This window comes from Stegastes partitus, unplaced genomic scaffold (genome assembly GCF_000690725.1).
Source record: "Stegastes partitus isolate 25-593 unplaced genomic scaffold, Stegastes_partitus-1.0.2 Scaffold1650, whole genome shotgun sequence".
Taxonomy (NCBI): Eukaryota; Metazoa; Chordata; class Actinopteri; family Pomacentridae; genus Stegastes; species Stegastes partitus.
Window position 1 is genome coordinate 147,132 of NW_007579381.1, and position 15,939 is coordinate 163,070.

At 41.5% G+C, this 15,939-nt stretch overlaps 2 protein-coding genes across 2 annotated transcripts in view; both read right to left on the reverse strand.

The window, feature by feature from the left end:
- cndp2 (carnosine dipeptidase 2) overlaps nt 1–7,374 on the reverse strand; it is a 9,048-nt gene extending 1,674 nt beyond the window's left edge. The window contains exons 1-10 of the mRNA XM_008301258.1: nt 7,232–7,374; nt 5,920–5,997; nt 5,429–5,572; nt 5,138–5,300; nt 3,649–3,737; nt 1,536–1,736; nt 1,302–1,386; nt 1,029–1,189; nt 776–940; nt 127–268 (exon numbers count right to left, since the gene is read on the reverse strand). Coding sequence (XP_008299480.1) covers nt 127–268; nt 776–940; nt 1,029–1,189; nt 1,302–1,386; nt 1,536–1,736; nt 3,649–3,737; nt 5,138–5,300; nt 5,429–5,572; nt 5,920–5,979 — 1,210 coding nt within the window. The 5' untranslated portion in view covers nt 5,980–5,997; nt 7,232–7,374. The remainder of the gene's footprint in view (nt 1–126; nt 269–775; nt 941–1,028; nt 1,190–1,301; nt 1,387–1,535; nt 1,737–3,648; nt 3,738–5,137; nt 5,301–5,428; nt 5,573–5,919; nt 5,998–7,231) is intronic.
- Nucleotides 7,375–9,379: 2,005 nt separating this feature from the next.
- LOC103371807 (zona pellucida sperm-binding protein 4-like) lies at nt 9,380–14,760 on the reverse strand. Its single transcript, XM_008301260.1, has 12 exons — nt 14,604–14,760; nt 13,115–13,411; nt 12,917–13,029; nt 12,639–12,819; nt 12,405–12,527; nt 12,145–12,317; nt 11,053–11,150; nt 10,824–10,972; nt 9,923–10,100; nt 9,709–9,844; nt 9,460–9,534; nt 9,380–9,388 (listed from the first exon to the last, which is right to left on the reverse strand). Exons 1-12 carry the CDS (start codon nt 14,758–14,760, stop codon nt 9,380–9,382), a joined length of 1,689 nt encoding a protein of 562 aa, XP_008299482.1.
- Nucleotides 14,761–15,939: the final 1,179 nt, after the last annotated feature.

A 15,939-nucleotide genomic window follows, 5' to 3' on the forward strand; every position in this document is an offset into this window, starting at 1 on the left:
TTTTCTATGATCTTGAACTCCTTAAACCTTTGACACATAAAACCAAAATGATTGCAGAGCTATGCACCAGTAGGGATAAATGGAACTACGTTACTTCATCAGTGTTGTATCACTGAGCCCCTGTACCTGTCTTCATGGCCTTTCGACCAGCCATGTAGTGTGGGTGGTTGAAGTCAGAGACCCAGGCTTTGGCTCCGTGGCCCATGTACACGTTCAGTTTGTTGGGGCTTCCCAGTTCAGCAAACTTCTTCTGCAGATGGTCGAGAACCTAGACAACAAAAAATAATGTTATGAGTGAAATCAAAGCAGCAAAAAGATGTTTAACAAAAGTACACAGTCCAAACCCAAGCGAAAGCCGACTGAGATTTTGTCTTTCAAAACAAAAAAAACTCTCTTCAGTGTCAGTCTAAAATACTCCTCTGCAGACATCATCAACATGTAGAGGGATAAATTGTGAAAATGAAGATGCAGGAGAAAAAAAAAGATTAAATAGATCAACTTTGCAGTCTTTTTCAGTGTCTAATAGCTTTGTGGTTTGAAACACTGGACACATTTAGGCTTCATTATGAATCTGCTTTACCAGTAATGTTGTTTTTGGGAATGAAAATAAAAAAAACAAAACGTGACTGAGTAAGTCAACTGTGTGACACGCTGCCCCTAAATGAAGCAGGCGGTTGGGCGAAGTCATCAAGTATTAATTTCAAAACCGACTTTTACAATACTGTGTGCACATGACAAAGCAATCAGAATCAGCTTCAGGTGTTTCTGTGTCTACCTGCTTCTCCACAACTTTGGGGTCCATGTCAGGGACGAGGCGGATGGAGAACTTGCCGATGACCTTGCGGGGAATGACAGTCTTGGCTCCTGCTTCAGCGAAAGCTCCCTCGATGCCATGAAGAGACAGAGATGGGTACCTCCAGCGGTGCATCAGGATTTGTTCCTAAAAAAAGGATAAAAAACATGCTTTACATATAACAGAGCACATTTGGACCAATAAGTGATGTCGGCAGCATGAAATGTCTCCTTGCCTTGGTGTCGTGCAGCAGCTGCCCCACTCCCACATCTTTGCAGTACTCATCCAAGTCAAAATCAATCTTCTCATACAGCTTTTTCTCCTCGTCTGTCAGAGGGGCCACGTCTTCGTACATACCAGGAACCTGAATCTTGCCCTTCCTGTCAACCAGGGAACCTGCGGAGTGGCAAACATGAGATTAAAATCCCCAGCAGTTCAAAGAAAGGCACATTAGTCACAATAGTCTGCATCTGAGGCTGCACTCAGCTCAGCCATCAGCTTCACGTACCCATAAGTGCAATGAGGTCGGTCATGGCTTCATGAACGGAGCCGCCAAACACCCCAGAGTGCAGGTCCTTCTCGCAGCAGGACACCTTTAAAAGGAAAATATGGCGTTACTGTGCTGCATCAAAACATGTGTTAAAGCTGGAGTACAGTTATGTCATTATGAAACAATGCTTCAGGCTGGTTTTGCCACAGTTCAACTCAATATGCTGGAAAGTAAACAGCAACAAGACTCTACCTCAACGAAGAAATAGCAGATTCCTCTCAGGCCGTAGGTGATGCAGGGTTTGGTCTTTCCCAGCCAGTAGTTGTCAGAGATGCAGACGTAGTCGACGTCTTTCAAAAACGTGTCTTTCCGAGCAAACACCAGCTCGTCCAGGCCCTCAGATCCAGATTCCTCCATCCCCTCGAAGCAGAATTTGATGTTGATGGGAAGCTCCTGGAACATGAAGCGAAACTCTATCAAATGCGTCATCATCAGGCCTCAGAAGGATGGTCGGAGGTCACTGATTTAGGTTGAAAATTAGGGTCATTTTTAAGCTCTACATAAGAAGAAATCTTTCTACATATCATTTGGAGCGTTTGGTAAATAACTTCCTGGGTGTGTTGACTGTAGCTCCCTAATCAAGATCCGACGACACTGTGATCTTTCCTCAGTTTTACCTGTCCGTTAGTGTTTGAGGGAAAAGTAAAGGTGAATGAAAGCAGCATGCCTCGGTTTAATCATTACACGCTCGCTGGGTGAGACATGGAACAAGACGGCCAATTTCATCCCTGGACCTTTGACCAGGATCAGTGCTGCTGACAGCGCTAACGTGAGCAACAATCAAATCAGAGGTGTACTTTAACACAGAGATAACCTCTTTCTTACATAATATTAAAAAATAAACTCCTGAAATGAGATGTTCTATATCTAAATATATCATATTGTTAGTCTTTGTTCAGCATCAGCTTATCCTTTATTGTGCGTCAATAAATAGTAAACATTTTGTCCTGAATCCAAAAGATTCACATCTTTTAGAGTCATTTCCATAAAAAACACATAAAATTATCATTATCATGATGTATTGTTAATGTTTCCAACAGTGCCTTTCTTTCAATAATGTCCAGACTTAAAGATAGCTGGATATTTAATATTATGTAGGTAAAGATAATTACTTTATAATCATTAGTCGTATTTTACTTTTTTGTCTTGTGTGGCAGTTAAAAAAAATGATGAAAACATCCTGCTACACGTCTCTTCTGGTTGAATGTGAAACTGAAGCAGTACAAGCAGTTGTTGCATTTTGAGAAATTAATTGCAGGTTTGTAGATAAAGGATGCTACGTAACCCAAACTTAATATTTTTGTGTTTTGTTTTGTTTTGTTTTGTTTGTGGGGGGAATCGCTATTGATCTGGTATATATATTTAAAAAATAATAATTTAAAAAACTGAAGATGGTCTTTATAACATAAAATAAACACACCATGGTCATTGCACGTCACTCAAAATAACCGGAGTCTCTATCTAGTGGTGTTATGTGCTGGGGGCACAACCCTGTTCCTCCCTCACTATTTTCTGTTGGAGCTAGTTTTGTATATATTTAAGTTCTTCCAGGTGAGCATATTTAGTTATTGTGTTTTATTGTTTAATCGGTGGAGTTACTGCTCTGCCTATAAACAGGCTGGCTTTCTGAGCGTTGGCTCGCTCTTGCTCTTGCCTCTGGTCCTGCTCACCTCACAGGCTCCACCTTGATGCCTCGGACCTGTGCGCTCTCCCGACTCCAGCTGACACGCTGTCAGATTCCCTGATGCCGGGCTGGCATCTTTTGTTTCAGTTTTTTTCGTTTGACCTGGTGGGATCGTTCACCCTTGCGGCTTGGGCTTAGTTTGTGTTTCTCCTGTAGCTCGGGTTCAACGGCCCTGTCTAGAGTTGGCCAACGAGCTTTTCAACAACCCGCTTTGAAAACAACAGAAGGCGTCTCCGTTAATGTGTGCAATAAATGGATCCAACTTCTTGTTACTTCCAGTAACTTCTAAACAAAAACATTCCTTCATCCCCAACAGAGCGCAACACCTCTGTGTGATTCCACGTCTCCATTCAAACAGCACCGTCAGTAAAGTCTGATCAAGTCTGATGTTTTCAATCCCCATTCAACCACACCTAGCTTAATATATGTATATTACAAACAAAGGCATTTTCCTTAGATAGAACAGAGAAAGCTTCGTTTGTGGGCGTGTGAATGGGCAGCAACGGTAACCGGGCTTAAAGTGGACTCTCTGATTGTTTTTTGTTTTCTTTTTAAACATGCACAGAGTTTTAAATCTCATTTTTCATTAACAGCGGGGTAACATTTTGGCAATAACTGTACCTGCTGGATCTTCTGATAGGCCTCAATGCAGTTAAACCAGGCCAACACTGGTCCCTTGTCATCAGTCGATCCTCTTCCATAGAGCTTACCTACAAAGAGAAAGAAGCATTCCAGCTTATATGTTCACATCTTTCAAGGTAATCTGATGACACAAGTTATTGTTTAATGAAAAATAAGAAAATTACAGTAAATGTAGTTTAGTTTGAGTTCATTAAATCATCATTGTGCCACCAGCGTGGCTACGGATTTGCTTAAAGGCACATTTTCCATTGACTAATATTCAGATAAGAAATCCTCGCACATGATCAAAAGTCAGAGGCAGATCTATGCATGTCATAAACTGAGCTGAACCAGCAGAAATCAGACAGAAGGAAGTGAATGTAGTACTTTCTGTCAGCTGACTATCACCAGTGTTGGCATCAGCAGCTCAAAAAATCCAACAAGACAAAAAAAAAAAAGAAGGAAGTAAAAAGCTGCTCAGTAATTGACAGTCTGTAAATGCTGATGTCACTGAAAATAAACAGTAAATATGTGGTTTATTAATGTGAAATAAAACAGTCCTAATCTAATCTGCTTTATCTGACAAGTACAACAGTGGAGAGGGAGGCTGACTGGGTCAACTTGTGTTAATGTATTACACCTGGTTACGAGGTTTATAGGAGTTCATACACAGAGTCGAGCTCTCCAACAAATAAAATGATCCTTGTGCAGTGTTTGTGTGGAGTCTAACCATGCACAGGCACCAGTTCAGCAGTTTTGTGATGGCTTGGTCATGCAAAACGTGAATAAAATCACTGAACACAGAGCCTCACTTGAGCCTTTCTGCCTTTTGAGAAGCTGAGCGCACCGATGCATCTTAAAACAACTGCACTGCTTCAACTAGAACGGTGAGGTCTGCAGATAAGACAAGAAAACAGCTTGAACCTCCAACGTGAGGTGAACAGGCTGGACTTTGGAAATCTGTAGCCAGCTGTGATATGACCACAACCACAGAGCTGATAAAAGCTGAAGGAGCATTTAAATACAAAGCTTCACTTCAGGAATGATGATGATTTCAAAAACAACTTCTCTGATCACCAAAGAAGAAGCCTGGAAGTGTCACAGTGACACATAAATGACAGATTTACAACCGTTAATGACACGTTTTGGTGCTAACCTACTGGTTTTATGCTAGTCTGTAGCATCCTCCTTGCTAATTTCTTGTCTGGGACATGTGGGTTTATTTTTTCAGTGAGATTTGATCCTATAAGTTTGCTCAGTCAAATAAAGAATGTATCTGTTACAACTTAGACTGAAACAGAAACCTTGAACTTAATCGCATCCCGTCTCGTCTTGCGTACCCAAGCAGCATTCCGATCTACTGAATAACTCTCCAGTAAAGTGGTTTCGTTTTGAGCTGCCCAACTTTCCCAGATCATATGAAAACAGCTCCAAGGTTACTTTGCAGGGAACATTACCAAAACAAGAGCAGAAAAAAAAAAAAACTCACCATCTTTTTCCACCAGAGTGAAAGGCTCTGTGTCCCAGCCGTCGTCGATGCTGGCTGGTTGGACATCGAGATGGCCGTAAATACACACCGTCTTCTTGCCCGGGTCTGACCCCAAACGTCCCAGAATGATGGGAGGCAGGGGGATCTCCTCTCCAGAGGGAAGCTGCATGAGGAACACTTAGTTTGAGTGGAGGGTACGGTTTGCAATGAGGACCTATTCTATGAGATATGCGAATTACTAACTGTTCGTCCTGTTAAGCAAACAAAACAGCGCAACACGATCATGCTCACCTTCTGTGTGCCGATGTCCACCAGTTCCACCGTCCCCCCCAGCCTCTCTATGTCCTTGGCTGCCATCTGCATCATCTTCTTGATCTCGCCGCGCTTCTCGGGCCATGCAGACACACTCTGGACGCCCACCCACTCCGCAAGGCGCTGCGAAATGACAACATTTGTGAAAACTCCTTAAGTCTTTACAGAAAATACAAACTGTGTTTTATGCTTTGCTCCAACTGTAAAAAGTGGAGATGGGGGAAGCATTTCTCTGCACATCAGGGCTTCCACAAAATGTGCAGTTAACATATGACTGACTTCATGAGGTCACCTATTTTGACATTGATTACATTTGGCACATTTACACTGCTGCTTCAAAACACACTCAAATTTGATCAAGAGAAGACACACATTTGGGTACAATCCAATCACCACAATGCTTAGTTGACTTCAATAGCAAGAGGTCTGACGAGGACTAAAGTCACACTGAATTATCAGAATGAGCTCACCTTCACATACAGATCCTGATTCTCGTCCACATACTTGAAAAGCGCCGTGAGATGAGCCATTTTTGCCAGCGACAGGAGCTGAGGGTTTAACAAGCAGAACGGTGTAAACGCACCTCGAAGCCTGTGTACTATCTTATAGGACGACAAAGACCACGCCCACCCGCAAACCTGCTGACTGCAGCTGTATTGGTAGTTCCTCTGTCATGAACACAAGTGGCGTGAGTGACACACAAGCACGTTTCACATCAAGAAGTCGAGCTTTGCAAAACTGTAGCCGCAGCTGACTGTGGCTTTTCAGAATAATATGGAGAGTGACTGTCTGGACCAGAAAGGCCTCGTGTTAGGAAGTTACACATAGGAGAAAGTTCAACATCATTAATTTCAGCTGTATCTGGGGAACATACCCAATTACTGAAAAAGCCACAGAAATTCACTCAGGGTGGTTGGACTGATGTGTTTCGTGGTTCAGTCACAGAATTTTTCCTTAAAATATTTCACTGTGTGATTTGAGCAGAACTTAAAATGCAGATCCAACATGGGAAAATAAGCTCTGAGGTCTGTATAGACACAGGAAATGTTTATATCATTAGAAAAAAAATGGTATACTTACTATTTACATGTAAATATGTTATTGGAGCCATGTGTGAAACTTGTGTGTCAAATGTTATACTAATCACCAACTATTTAGTGAAGTTAGAAAAGGTTTTAGGGTTTTTTCAGCACCGTAAATCTGAATCTGGTTTATTGCTTCCTCTGTAAGAATAAACAGAATTTCTTTAGGTTGGAGACAAAACAAGACATTTGAGGATGCAAAGACAACTATTGGAAAAAGGAAACAATGGTTAGCTGCAGCCTTGGACTTACTACATCTGTGCTGTAATTCAGTATCTTCCATACTTCTATTAGGACAGCATCATTGTCTTACATAGTTGTTAGAAAGTTTTGTGCAACATGTCAAGTGACACAATGGCCTGCATGTGATGTAAACATGAATCAGCAAACTCTGCAGCAGCCCTTTGTAATGACACACAGCTAATAAACAGACCTCCGGGAGCAATGCAAGGCTGGAAACTGAACTGGCACTAACTTGGCTTGTAGGCAGGCCTGTTGAGTTGGTAGCTGAGTGGAGACAGAGCAGACTGCAGCTATGATGCTAGCTGTGATGCTAACTGCCTGGCTAGCAGCAGCAGCTGGGTGACACAACATGACAGTGTTGGGCAACTAGCGTCCCCTGACACACACACACACTTTGCTAGTTTCTGAAACGCATAAAAACAACCATTAAATAACCTGTTATGTTGTGCAGCCTTACTTCGTTTTATTCCCGTCCAGCTGATGTCCACATGTGACTCTTCCCCCCTGACAGACACTTCCTCTGGCTGCTAATGAAGTCTGTCGGCCAAAGTTGAAACCGTGACGGTTTATGAACAGCTCAGCAGTGGAGGCTCCGTCTGCTTCTTCTTCTTTGAATAAATTCCCGTCGGGCTCTTTATTGCAAAACGAAATGCTGCCCTCTATAGACAATTGCTGTTTATTTTGTATTCTTAAATAAGGGTCCGGTTCTGTGAAGAGTTCAAAAGCTGCTCCTCATATAAGTTGATGATCACCGGCGGCTGTTAGTGTGTTTATAGCGCAAAGGATTGTGGGTCATGAGCAGGTGCCTCGTCATACGGAGACATTTTAAAGAGGAGAGTGGACCCGCCCGGTAAATCTACGGCGGTAAACCGGGCTAGCAGTGCTTCTGCTAACCCTTAAAATGCATTTAAATCATTTTACCGGTGGGAGGAAAACTGTTTTTGGATGTATGTTGATGTAATTTCATAGTACAAATAAATATTAGAATAGACCTTTTTTTATTTTAAGTTAGCTGTTTAGTAGTATGGAGGATTTTCCATCAATTTGAATTAAAATAAAAAACATTTTTATAAATTGTCCATGAGTTAATTACTTTTTCTTTTGTTTGCTTTTTGGATGTATGTTGACATAATTTCATAGTACAAATAAATATTAGAATATACAGGTTTTTTTTAAGTTAGCTGTTTAGTTATATGGAGGATTTTCCATCAATTTGAACGAATAAAAAAAAAAAAAGTTTTATAAATTGTCCATGAGGCAATTGTTTTTTTTTGTTTGTTTTAAAAGGGAAAGACATTATATACAGAGACGCCAGATAAATGTGAGCAGTCTGAGTTTCACCAAGTCCTATATGGAAACAGAACGACCATAGCTGAGGAACTCAAAAATAAAAAGTTTAATTTCTGAGCATGTAAAACATTTGCCTAACCACATGTGTTGCTTATACTATTTTAAAAAATGGGATCTCTACTCATAATCTATTGATGTGAGACACTGGATTTCTTATTTTTATGAGCCATAAGCTGTAATTATTAAAATTAATACAAAAAAGCTTAAAATATTTACTTTACATGTTACAAATTTAAAACATGAAAGTTTACATTTTTAATTTTAAAAAATGAACTTTTTCAGAGAGAGAAAAAAAGAAAGTTCTGATCCACAAATCTGTCTTTAATTTTCAAGTTCAAGCTTGATTTGAGTGTGCTTGGTTGTCTGTCTCGAAGTGTAGCCCTGTGGTAGACTGGTTACCTGTCCAGGTGAACCTGCCTTCACCCTGAGTCAGCTGGGATAGACTCCAGCCCCCCATGACCCTAGTGAGGATTAAGCGGTGTATAGATAATGGATGGATCTTTCCTCTTGAATACGAGATAGTGGATCATAGGAACTTATATTTAAATCAAAGTCACTGTTTAACTCTGAAATGTAGCCCCAACTAAACGCAGCTTTTGTTCACATGTCAGAAGCCAAAAAGGTTGGTAGCCACTGTATTAATCTTTAATGTGTTGTTAAATGATGCACTAAAAGTAGCAGCATGAGATGGAAAGACTTAGTATACACATTATTTTACGTCTCAAATTGTCTCCATGTCCTTCAGCTTCTTTACTATTAAGAGCAAGATATTCACTACCGTCTGGATTATGAAATATTTGGCGTTTATAATGTGAACCTTGTTTCTCCAACAAGATATCAGCCCTCTTGTCTATTTGCTGGTGATGTTTCCTGAACATGACATTAGCTATGCTGCAAAAATAGTAAAACCGCCATTTCTCCAAGTGTAGTGCCACTGTGAGGTCAGAAATATATATCTGATCATTCTGTAGCTGTAAAATGTTCTAAAAACCTCAAACATGGAGAACTCAAGCATGACTCAGAAAGACACCATTTTAGGACTTGGATTCAATATTATCCAATTTAAGCTCCATAAACTATTTTGCAGATGTACACACATTCATATCCCCTCATTTTCACATCAGTAATTAATTTTGTGGCTACATTTTTTTTTTTAAAACAAACAAAAAAAACACAGCGGCCCACGTATCTTGTATTCTAAAAAAAAATTTTATTTTATTTTCAGTTCAATCACATTCAACAGATCTTCAAATCCTCACGATGTCTAGAAGCAAAAAATAATTTGATTAGACATTTAATTAAGTCCACACATATGTGCAAAGTTAAGAGACTCACTTTTCCATCAAAGCATCGCTCTTCACAGGTCTTTTCTGTTGGCCTACAAACTTCTGCAGAGCACATGAAACAGATCTAAAAGGGAAAAACAAACATAAATAATTTTTCACAGTCAGACATCCTGCTGGAAGTCCAGCTGAGCCACAGTATAGATTGCTCATTCATTATTATTATTAATGGAGGTTCACGATATTATCTTATCCTGTGAAATAGTTTAAACATCAGGCCTCAATCTCTGTTTCAGCTCACCTCTTCGTCTAGATACTTATTTGTCTTTTTCTCCATAAACTGGAAGGCAGTCACGACGAAGCGTCTTTGATGGCGATTCTTGGGAAGGTCGCTGACTTGAAGGATGGACACGTGTGGATCATGAGGGTTTGCACACCTGCAGACACAAACTGTCCGGTTATAGGGGAAGCTGGACCCAAACAGCTACACAGTGGATTCACACGGTCGCACTTACCCTTCGTAAATAAGCACCAGAGCGTTCTTTGCAGAGCGAGGATAAGCAAGGCAGTAGTTGACAAGAATTACTGCGTCTGGTTTGGGAGACTTCAGTCGCAGTTCGAGATAAACAGGTTTGCCGAGGAGCACTCGCAAGGGCTGATGGTAGGTGGGATAGAAACTTTTATACGTTTGATCTGTGGGAATTAAACAGACAAGGGACAAGGTTTCATTGACAAATCTTGTGTTTAATGTCACTGCAGTCAAATTAAACAAGATGGTGTGTGTGGTATCTGATGTTCCACATCATCGGTTTATGATTAGAGTCCCCAGGTCAAAGGTTTCATCTAGATCTTGGAATTATGGGCCTTTCAGATGTATAGTTAGAGTAATCAGGTTAAAATGGCATCTGGAGGGTTGTCACATTATCTAGAGGATGTTACTCCCATTAGGACAGGAAACATAAGTCCATCATTCAAGTAAATCCCTTACGCAAGCCAGTGGTTAGGGTTGGTCTAGACCAGGGATCTCCAACTCTGGTCCTCGTGAGCTACTGTCCTGCAGGTTTCAGATGTTTCCGTACTGCAACACACCAGACTCAAACGAATGGATCTCCAACAGCTTGTTGTCAAGTCCTACACAAGTCTGTTAATGATCCATTCATTTAAGTCAGGTGTGTTGCAGTAATGTCTAAAACCTGCAGGACAGTAGCTCACGAGGACCGGAGTTGGAGACTGATTCTTTTTGGCTTCGAATCCTCTCACAGGCAAACCATGGTGTCTGAGATACTGTACTTGTTCCAATAAATTTAGAAACCAACAAGACTGTATCAGTGGAGAATTTCTTCATCATCTTCACATCATTGCTACTCAACAGGCGCATGCTGTAGTTTGCTGGAAAATAATGCAGGAACACTTGACCTGTAGCAATTTTCAACTCAACACCATATAAGCCTTTGGAGACGATCGATGACGGCAGATTGGAAGCTGGAGTTTTGACCATGTAGCCAACGGTGGCCAGTGACTGCTGAGCGATGCCCAGTCTGCTGTAGCGACACTCAATCAAGAACCTACAAGAGACACGTGTTAGAGACGATGCATTTAAGCAGAGCAAATAATTAACAGTAGAACGGTACTCATAGCTACTGACCTGAGGGGATTACTTCTTGTAATTACGCCATACTTGAGGTTCAGCGCTCGGACAATACTCTGCACTTCAGCCAGGTAGATCTTCGTCTCACCAACTTGCTGTCAAGAAAAAGTCAACTTTCCACAGGTCTCAGCTTACACAATCTAACTCAAAAAAGTTCTATTTTATCTCCATCCTAAGACTTAAGTAATAAACCCTCTCGTACTTAATCACTTGAGCTGTGGGATCAATTAAGTGTGTGAGTTTGTGATGGCTTTAAAACAAAAGCACTTGCCGACTTCCAAAAAAAAAATGCATTGCTATTTTTTTGGACTGGTTTCATTCAGTTTGAGCAAATGCTCAGCTGATATCTCACTTTATGACATTATAGTGTTTATGCTCAAACTACACAAAGCCAGGACAGCTGTGACTATCTGCCAACAACTCTACAAACATGCGATAAGTGATTTCTTCCCTTCACTATCCCAGTTTGGTTTTTGTATGTTTTGCAGCAGGACAACCACATTTATGTCACTAATTTAACTATGAACTCGTTCCTTAGAAAAGTCTGCAGATATACAGACTCACGGGAAGGCTGCATGATATCGTCAAAAAGCCTTCATGCAGGAACACACCTACATGTCGGTGAGGCTGGACTTCAGGCCACAGAAGACACCGACTGAGACAGTTTCCAAGACTGCCGGCATTCCTCAAACTTTAAACCAAACACCACATATTCAAGATGAAAGAGACGCGAGATCGCAAGTCGAGAAAGTTTGGATCAGTTTGTCATTAGACAAACTGGAAAGTATCTTATTACCCGATTAAACATCTCAAATCTGGATTGACTGAACAACCAGCTGGCAGCATGAAATTCTTGTTTTTGTAGATGCCCTCTGAAGACGTATTAGAGGAAAAACCATGTTTAATCTGGACCGTGAATGGCTCAACATCCTGAATCCAGTTTTGGACATGAACAAGGTGATTGCCAAGCTGGTGGACCCATTTCCCTCCTGGTAACCCAGAATAGGCCGAGTACCACTGAAGCACTAAACTCAAAACTTGTCAGAAATAAGGTGGAAAGTGCAGAATAAGAAAAAGGGGGACACTTACATAAACACGAGCTCCACATTCTGTAACTTTGAACTTGAAGATGGCCACCTTGTTGTTGAGAATAACTGGCTTACAGCCAGGATTCCCAGGAATAACCAGTTTGGTGGGATCCACGGGGATGGACGCAGAGTCATGGCGAATGGCAAAAACAAAGTGTTGATCCGCAGTGCACTCTACACATGGAAGAGGAAAAGAGTCACCATTAGACAAGGTTTCCATTATAGAATGAGGCAATATGGACGACTGAAACAATCGCCTACCATCCAGTGGGTAGTAGCAGGCAGATGTCTTGGAACAAGAACAACATCCAATCTTCTCACACTCTTGGGAAGATATTCCGTCAAAACCGCATGTCAGACGCTCTCCCATCGCAACATCACAATCTGAAAGGTAACATTTTAAACCATCTACTACCAAAGAAAAATTCACAAAAGTGATTTGATATCCCAATATTTATCAAACATCCAAAATTCAGTTTGCTGGTTTACACTCACTTTGCGCCTTTTGGGGCGTTGCTGGTTTCGGTGGCGTAGAGGTCGGGGCGCTGCACGTGGGTTTGCCACCACGAGGGTACAGGACAGGTTCAGCCAGTGTACTTACCCTACAAGATACAGTAGAAACTTGCAGCCGATCGAGCGCGTCGACGTGCAACAACTGCAGACTGTAGCCATTGTCCTGAAATGATTCAAGGTAAGCAAAATGACGTGTTTGTTACTTCTGAGGATAAAGAAATCAAATTACTGCCCAAGAAAACCATTTTTCAGTAACCTACAAGTTGTTTCACATTGCACCCACTGAAGGGTACAGTGAAGGCGTTATTGAAAGGGTTCACGTCAAAACCACAAGACTTGTCAGCCTCCGTGACAGACAGCAGATCCTTCGAGCCTACAGAGAGAAAATACATCCTGGAAATTTGATGACACTCATTCAGCAAAAGTGAAACGTCTTTGTCAAAAGGCCAAGTACGTACCCAACACTTGAACCTCGCTCAGCTTGCCTGTTCGCAGAGTGATGTGGAAGCCAGCATCACTGCAAACAACATCTACTTCAGTAGAACTTGGACTGATGCTGCCACTCCAGCTCCTTAGAGGGGACTCTACAAACTCCACCCCGTAATCACTTTCGGCCCAGATTCTTGGACCAGGATCCACTGCGTCCACTTCCAATCCATAGTCAGGAAACAGGTCAAAGGAGTCCCCTTCAGTTTCCAGGGCAGTTTTCTCCGGAACTTCATCTTCATCTTCATAATTGTCATAGTCATCGTCATCTAGAGGACAGGGTTGATCTTTATTTATTTTTTAAAGTGATGTCATTATAATAACTCTGGATAAAAACATGCCCAGAAAGCAGAATATTTGTAAAAACCAAGTCAGAAGTGATGGCGCTTCAGTTGATCTTGCAGGAGCCAAAAGAAGACCACTGGTTAATATGCAATAATCATTTTCATTTCATACTTGTTCCATTGTCAGACAAGAAAATATGTCAACTGAACTGTTTTATTGGGAATCCAGCTGTAGTAAAATGCAGTGTGTTACAAACAGATGTCAACACTGTCCGAGTTTAGTTTGCACTGAAGCATAACAGGCGACATGAAAACACAGTAACCCAGCAGTCCTTATTTGTTGGTTTCAAATTGCTCTCAAAGTTTCCAATCATCTCTGAATGCCCCTCAGTGTTAGGATTACAATCAAAACTAGTGGCATGTTAGCTGCACAATGTGCTAACCCTCATAATTTCCCTTCTGTTGTGGGGACATTGCCATCAAAAAATAAAGTAATCCACTGGATCTTCAGTTCCTCAGATTGCTGGGAGTGCATGAAGACTGTTGTGTTCACTCTTGCAGTCAACAGCAGAACATTTGGTTTGTTCTGCTCATGGCTGAGACATTTCAGAGTTAGCTGAAGCAGCCCTAGAAAGGAAATAAACCTGGTGGACTGTGAGGCAGCTGCTCATTCTGAGTGGCTTGCCTGGAAGCAGCAAGCAGGTAGGTGGCAGAATTATGCAAAGCTAAAGTAGATGATTACTGGTATCTCAGAACTTAGCACCCAAGGAAAATTCTTTGACCTTACACCTTAAAACAGTAACAGTGGATTTTTACCATTTGGTGCCTTTAACATGGGTTAGCATAAATTTTTACTTTGTTCAAGTCCATGCATGCATTTTAAGTATTTAGCTAATGAAATTGAAAACACAGCCTGAGCATATACTGTGAGGCTTAAAGGACACAACTTAAGGCCAAGTTAAGGTTCAAACAGTTCGCAAAAGGCAGCTGGGAAGGTTAAAGTCAGACAAGCAAAGAAGAGTTTAGAAGAATTAGAATTACATAGATTGAGCCTTTAACTTAAACTTCAGTAAACAGAGGCCCAGTTGAATTCCTCTGCTGACTGCACCAGCAGGTCTTTGTGGATGCAGACATGAGGAGGAATCATTGGAGAGTGGACACACCTGGACTGCTTTACCTGGCTCTGTAACGCTCACTGCTTCGCTTAACCGTCCGCTCTGGAACAAACTGTGAAGCTGAGTTTCGTTGATCGGCTCCCATGCCTGGACCGACACCAGCAGTAGGGTCACAGTCAGAACCACCAGCAGCAGCAGCTCGACCCAGCGCCCAGCCATCCGACAGAAAGTGCTCATGCAGCCACTGAACGCCGACTTTCGCCCCGCTACAAGTACTCAAGGCTCAGGCTAATTGATCGCACCTGGATGATGTGTGGGCGGGAAGCCTGCCTATTTATGCTCTGATCAAGGGATACGCTTTAAAATATATAAATACTGCCCAGGATTTTACCGTCACAGTGTATATTATTTATTATGTAGCTTAAGTTAAGACTTACAAAGATATCGACAGAAAAAAAAAATCCTAAATCTAGTTTAAGCATAAATCTATTCTTAGTTTTGATTAAAATATGTGTCAGACCAAAAATGTAGCTTCCTAGATTTCCCAGTTTTCATTAACTTGAAAACAAAATGGTCTCCTTTTTGTGTACATATTTAGCTCACACGAAATAAAAATCTGTAAAAAAAAAAAAAAAAAGAAGAAGAAAATTTGACATCAAGTTTATTGGAATAAATAGTGGAATACTGTAATGTTCAAAAACTGTGAAAATGAAATAAATACATAAAAAATAATCAATCTGTTGATTAATAATTCAGCTCAGCAATACTGTACATTTACCAATTATTATCTATAATTTAAGAAAATACAGTTTCCTTTCACATAATGCCAAATATCTGGGGAAAAAAAGTTAGACTTTTGGCTGATTTAAATACAGTAAAACTACAATTTTACAGTTACACTGTGCAAAAGAACAAATTACTATTTGTAATTAAAGCCGCAAGCGGCGATGGACGGGTCCTGGCCCGACACTTGTTGGCCTTCGCGCACGGCGGGGTGTGGCGCAAACGTGCTCTGGGCGGGACTCTGATCCGGCCTGTCGAGTTTTGACCAGGTCGGAGCACGTCAGGCGTATTTACGAGCCACTTCCTGTTTAGTGGCAAGCCACGGCGGCCTGCGTGTTGACCGTGGTGGAAATGCGCTCTGGCTGAGACTCGGAGCATATGCGTAAAGTTTCAGGACGATTGGAGCACATACAGGCCAGTTACACAGTATGTCTCATATTCTGGCATGGAAGGCGTTGTGGCCACGCCCTCAGGTGGCGTTGTGAGTGACAGTCGTCATATGTCTGTGATGACGATTAGAGTGTGATGCAACATGTGAAGTTTGAGAGCAATTGGAGCATGTATGGGCTATTTACACTTCACTTCCTGTTTAATGGCGAGCAGAGGCGGCGTGCA

Coding starts and splice junctions, on each gene's coding strand:
- LOC103371807 (XM_008301260.1), bottom strand. CDS start 14,760: ATGGCTGGGCGCTGGGTCGAGCTGCTGCTGCTGGTGGTTCTGACTGTG. Junction 12,820..12,916: donor GGTGCAATGTGAAACAACTT/GTAGGTTACTGA, acceptor GAATCATTTCAG/GACAATGGCTACAGTCTGCA. Junction 9,845..9,922: donor CTGGTGCTTATTTACGAAGG/GTAAGTGCGACC, acceptor TTGTGTCTGCAG/GTGTGCAAACCCTCATGATC.